Below are 6,141 nucleotides of genomic sequence, written 5' to 3' on the forward strand. Positions count from 1 at the left end.
CAGTTGGATTGTAAAATTTGATATGTAACCAATCAAGAGGAGGTTGAATTTTAAACCAATGGTTATCGACCTTCGACGTCGTTAAATTACAATTACCTATGTTGCCTAGCTACCTCAGCAAAACGAACTAATTGTGATGCTTTTTCATTTTTTTAATGAAAAAAGCATCACAAATTCAATGTCAACAATGAATTCTCCTCAAGAAATAACTCTTGTCAGATCTTAAGAATCTTTGTGGGGATAATGACCCCGTGGCTTCTTTCTCCCTATAAATCTTTTGAGAGAGAGAGAGTGTAGTGGCCGGTGCAATACGTGACCCTACGTTAAGCATTTGTCACCATTTCTATTAGAGTAGTAGAAATGGACTGAGGGAGGTAACCTAAAATGACTAAGTTCAGAGTCTTGAGACCCTCTTCCATTTCTTTAATCACTGCTTTCATGGAGGAACCTGTCCGTTGACAGTTGACATTAGCTATTGCAAATTAAATGGGTGTTTATGTTGAGTCCTAATGAAACAAGATTAGCCTAGTAGGATATTTTCCTATTAAAATTGCAAGAAATTAAAAGATAAAAACTTTTAAAATATTCAATAAAATAAATAAAGTTTTCCAAACAATGGAAACAACCAAAGTGCATGAACCCATACAACTATATAAACCCCCCACCTCTCGCTCTTCCCATCTCCCTTGCAGTTTCACACACACTCAAGAAGTGAGGACAACCTGAGATAAAAGGAGTTACAAATGCCTTCTTCTTTTACTTCCTCATCTCCAACTCTCATCTCTAGAAGCACTGTTCTTCCAGAACAGAAATCCTCAATTGGGTTTCTTAAACTCTCTGTCTCCGATCTCCCCATGCTTTCATGCCACTACATACAAAAGGGTCTTCTCTTCACTCGCCCTCCTCTCCCCATCGACTCTCTCATCTCTCTCCTCAAACGAGCCCTTTCTCAGACTCTCTCTCATTTCCCACCTCTCTCAGGTCGTCTCATCACTGACTCTAATGGCTACGTCCACGTGTCCTGCAACGATTCGGGCGTTGATTTCTTCCATGCCAATGCCACCTGCCTCTCCCTCCGTGACATCCTGTCCCCTCTCCATGTACCTGATTCCGTCAAGAATCTCTTCGCATATAATAACGCCGTCAGTTACGACGGCCATTTCAACCCCATAACTGCTGTCCAGGTGACGGAGCTAGCTGACGGCATCTTCATCGGATGCATCGTTAACCACGCGGTGATGGACGGAACCTCTTTCTGGAACTTCTTTAACACCTTCGCTGAGGTTTGTAGAGGAGTGAAGAGAATCTCGAGACAACCTGATTTCAGTCGGAATTTCGTGAAAGATTCTCCGGTTGTTCTCAGATTCCCTGACGGACCTCCTAAGGTAACGTTCTCTACGGACGAACCGTTAAGTGAAAGAATCTTCCATTTTAATAGAGACAAGATTCTCGAACTCAAAGCCAAAGCTAATCCTCCCTCGCGCAAAAGAATGGAAGCTGAGATTCTTGGGAAGCAGAACAACGATGGTTGGAAGGGTAACAGTAACGACAAGATAACGGCCGTGTTAGAAAGCTTGCTATGGCACACCGTTTCGAGAGAAACGGTTACGGAGGTTGAGGTGGTGGAGGAGGAGGTCGTGGTGGTCTCGTCTTTCCAGTCTCTCTGCGCTCAGCTATGGCGTTCAGTGACACGTGCGCGAAAGTTCTCGTCAACAAAATCCACTACATTCCGAATGGCTGTGAACTGTCGTCACCGGGTGGAGCCACGTGTCGATCCGTACTACTTTGGTAACGCAATCCAGAGCATCCCAATCATTGCTTCCGCTGGGGAGATATTGTCTCATGATTTACGATGGTGTGCCGCTTTGCTAAACCGAAACGTGATGGAGTTCGACGATGCTACTGTGCGCCGTGGAGTGGAGGAGTGGGAGAAGAACCCAAGGTGTTTCCCACTGGGGAACTTTGATGGTGGAATGATCACTATGGGGAGCTCACCTAGATTCCCTATGTACGATAATGATTTTGGGTGGGGCCGACCGATGGCGGTCCGAAGTGGTCGAGCCAACAAATTCGACGGAAAGATCTCTGCGTTCCCGGGTAGGGAAGGTGGGGGAAGTGTGGATCTTGAAGTGTGTTTGGCACCTGAAACTATGGCTGGGTTGGAGAGTGATATGGAATTCATGCAATACGTATCATAAGAGAAAGTGTGGGCGTAGCATATGCCACTTGTACTATGTGTTGTTAATGTCGTATTTATAGGATGGATGTGGTTTCGTAATTTTTGTATATCACTTTGCTATAATTGGATCAATGAAAGAAAAATTATCATCTGGGGAAGAAAAATTATCATTTGGGGGAGACAATCTTCTTTCAGTTTAACCTTCTCTAGTGAATTTGTCCGTTCTATTCTATATGATGGTTAGAGTTAGCATGTCGTTATCAATTTATAGGTTAAGAAGAATGACCAACCCTGCAGCAGAGAACAATTGGACCTCAAAAGTCAAGACTCACCGGCCTAGAAATGAAAGAATGTACGACCCAATCTACACCTAGATTCCTCAAAATTATAAGATATATATATTTGGGGGGTCAGGAGACTTAGAGATACGAATAAGATTTTGTTTAGTAAGCTGGTCTAGAGAATTAAGCACGAAAAATCCGCAACATGTTCTTTCCTCAAAGCCCGATTTGTCAAGAAGACAGGGCTCTTCAATAAGGGATGCCGTCCTTCCTCGATTGCCATGGGCATCTGAAGGATGTGGGATTTTTTGGAGAAGAACAAGAGATGGATTATTGGTAATGGAAATGTGGTAAATTTCTGGAAGGACAAGTGGTGGGGACCAAAATCTGTTCTAGAAGAAATTCAGTCTGAAGACCTCTCTTCCCTTAGTACTTCTTCTAAGGTTGGCCACTTTATCAGAGATGGAGCTTGAGCTCTCCCAGATGTTAACTTAGATCTCCTAGCTTTCCAATGGTCAATTGGAAGATGCTTGAGTGTGGCAACGAACTACCTCGGGTTCTTTCTCGATTGCCTCTGCCTAGGAGGATATAAGAAGCAAATCCCTATAGGTGTATTGGTCCTCAGTGATCTGGTGCAAAGGGCTGCCACCCAGTTATTCCACCTTAGGTGGCGTCTTGTCCATAGGAGGCTGCCCACTGACAAGATTGTTAGAAAGAAGGGAATACATTTGGCTTCAAGGTGTTCTCTCTGTGGCCAGGCTGAAGAGTCCATGGAGCATATTTTCCTTAGCTATTCATGTTCGGTGGAAATTTGGGAAAGGTTCACAAACTGCTTTGGTGCCTTGGCTAGGGCCTCATTTGGTTGAATGCTTGATTAAGTGGTGGAAGAGGAAGGCGAGGACTCTTACTCTTAAGAAACCATGGTTGATGAGTTTTCTTATTATTGCGGCCAATATCTGGTGGGAAAGGAATAGTAGACGCTATGAGGAAAAGTCTCGATTAGCGGTTTATTCATATGAATATATTCGCCAAGAGCTCATTCTCTGCTTAGGGAATTCTAAGGGAGAGGTGAAATCTATAAATGATATCATGTGCTGTAGGAAGTTGGGCTTAGAGATTGAGAATACCAGGTTTTCTACCCCTCTTGAAGTGCATTGGAGCAAGCCCCCAATAAACTGGATTAAAATCAATGTCGATGGCAGCACTTTGGGAAACCCAGGTAGAGCAGGGGCAAGAGGCATCCTTCGTGACAGTGAAGGCCAGGTATGCAATTCTTGTAGTATTTTTTGGGAGTCAAGATGATTTATGAGGCTGAGTTTGATGCGGGTTTGGAAGGGATTTTGATGGCTAAGAGTTTGAATGCCAGAGGTCTGTGGATTGAGTCTGACTCGGCTGCGGTGGTTTGGGAGATTTAGAACAATCAGATCCCGTGGTTCATTCTTCAGAAGTGGATTTTTGCCCTCCCATACTTAGAGTCCATTCCTTGGAAGATTTCCCATTGCTTTTGTGAGGCTAACACCACAGCTGATTGTCTCGTTAAGAAGGCTTCTTCTAAGTTGGGCACCTCTGAGACCTCGGTGTCCTTCCCGAGTCATATTCTAATTGATTTGGAGAATGATGCTATGGATAGGCATGGATTTCGATTCTACTAGTGCATTGCTTGCTCTCTCTGCTGATGGTCATGCCGAAGATGGAGTTAGTGAGTTGCTCTAGCGGTGTCTGCCCTGTCCTTGTTTTTCTTTTCTCTTGATGTATTCTTTGCTCTTTTTCAATAAAATTATTTTTTAGCAAAAAAAAAAAAAAAAAGATTGAGTATGCTAGCAGGTTACCCAAGAATAAGATATACCATCACCTTATCTAGAAGCATAACCCTTGCACCAGCACCTTTACCTCTACTCCTACACTACACTACACTACACTACACTCCCACATACATCACCCTCAACTTTTCGACTATAAAATCTTATATTTTCTTGAAATGAATTATTATCATTCGCATGTGGCAGCATTTTAGGCCTTAGATAGGATCCTCCAACTCTTATCGATGTGCAAAAATTCCGTGCATATGGTCGTTTCACATGAAAAAAAGCCATTGTTAAAGTTAATCTAAAAAAGTCAACATAAGAGTGAGAAAAAAAAGCATAATAATTCAAAGGTTCAAAATATACATGAAAATTCTAATGTAAGGTAGGCTGTATAGTTGAGTTGGAATGTAAACTTTGATATGTGATCAATCAAGAGAGTGATCTTTGAAACCAACGATTTTGGACCTTTCAACTGGTTAAATTCCAATTGCTTATATTGCGTAGCTACCTCAGCAAAATGAACTATTTATGATGCTTTTTCTCTTTGAATAATAGAACCAAGTGAGAGTTACATAATCATTTTTTTTTTTTTTGAAGAATATATTACCGTATTGTTGTTGAAGTTTTTCAATGCCCATATAGTGCCCATTTATATAATGGATCCATTAATTATATATATATATATATATATTAGTATTATATATATTTGGTGGGATGGCCATTATTCAATGTGATATTTCGAATGTACACTACTAGAAACATGGTTTAAAAATGTATTATTGTATGATCCATTTTCTTCAACTAGTTGGCACATATGTCCAAAGTTTTTGGTAGCATGCATTTTGACATTGAAACAATCATTATTGAATATTGAGGTCTACTTTCATTTTTTTAATTTTTATATATAATAATTTAGGTAATAATAAATTATTTTTAAGAAATAACTCTTGTCGGAACTTAACAATCTTTAGGTCATTGAACCTCTTGGCTTCTTTCTCCCATTAATTATTTAAGAAATATTAGTCTATTCATGCAAAGGAATGCAAGAGTGATGATAGTGGCCGGTGCAATGCGTGACCCTACGTTAAGTATTCTTCACCATTTCTATTATAATAGTAGAGGGCAGCAATGTACCTTGGTTAATGAAGATCAACTCTTCACAATAAAGAGGTCATGAGTTCAATTCTCTTAGGGTGTATCTACCAAGAAAAGAAAAAGAAAAAAGAGAGAGAGAGAGCCATGGGAGACAACCTAAAATGACTAAGTTCAAAGTCTTCCATTTCTTTAATAACTGCTTTCATGGAGGAACCAGTTGGTTGACAGTTGAGATTGGGGATTGCAAATTAAATGGGAGTTGGTGTTTGTGTTGGCCCTAATGAAAAAATATTAAGCAAACACAGAAAATTCTTTATCTTCGTGGGGATGAAAGATTAAATTTTTTGGAAGGAAGGGTCCAATTATTAGCAGCAATTTTGTCTTCTAAACGAATACCCACTGTCCACTGGTGTTAAAATTACACTTCTTTTGCCCTTCACTTCCACTAAAATTATGGGTCTTTGTCAAAAGACCAACCTGTCCTCCCTATCCTTGGAGGAATGGGAGCCTGGGAGCTGGGTGCTTACGAACTTGCACCGGCCGGCTGCGATTCACGGTTTTGTACTTTTTGATTGAGTGGGTGGACGGGACGGCCTACGTCAACGGTATGAATCCTCGAATCTAAGTCGGCGCAGATGGATGAATGCACACCCCTTCCCTATTGACCTATCTCATTATCTCATATCATCTAATCATCTAATCTGTAGAGAGACAGACTCATCACGATAAGGACAATGTTATCATGGGTGGAAGGTTTTTTTTTTTTTTTTTTTTAAAGAAC

General features: G+C 41.0%; 1 protein-coding gene across 1 annotated transcript; it reads left to right on the forward strand.

Annotated features, from left to right (window-relative positions):
- The first annotated feature begins 697 nt into the window (after nucleotides 1-697).
- LOC122062675 (uncharacterized acetyltransferase At3g50280-like) lies at nucleotides 698-2,330 on the forward strand. Its single transcript, XM_042626314.1, has one exon. The coding sequence runs from the start codon at nucleotides 744-746 to the stop codon at nucleotides 2,196-2,198; it is 1,455 nt and encodes a 484-aa protein (XP_042482248.1). The 5' UTR covers nucleotides 698-743; the 3' UTR covers nucleotides 2,199-2,330.
- The last annotated feature ends 3,811 nt before the right edge of the window (nucleotides 2,331-6,141 follow it).

This window comes from Macadamia integrifolia, unplaced genomic scaffold (assembly GCF_013358625.1).
Source record: "Macadamia integrifolia cultivar HAES 741 unplaced genomic scaffold, SCU_Mint_v3 scaffold1082, whole genome shotgun sequence".
In the NCBI taxonomy this organism is placed as follows: domain Eukaryota; kingdom Viridiplantae; phylum Streptophyta; class Magnoliopsida; order Proteales; family Proteaceae; genus Macadamia; species Macadamia integrifolia.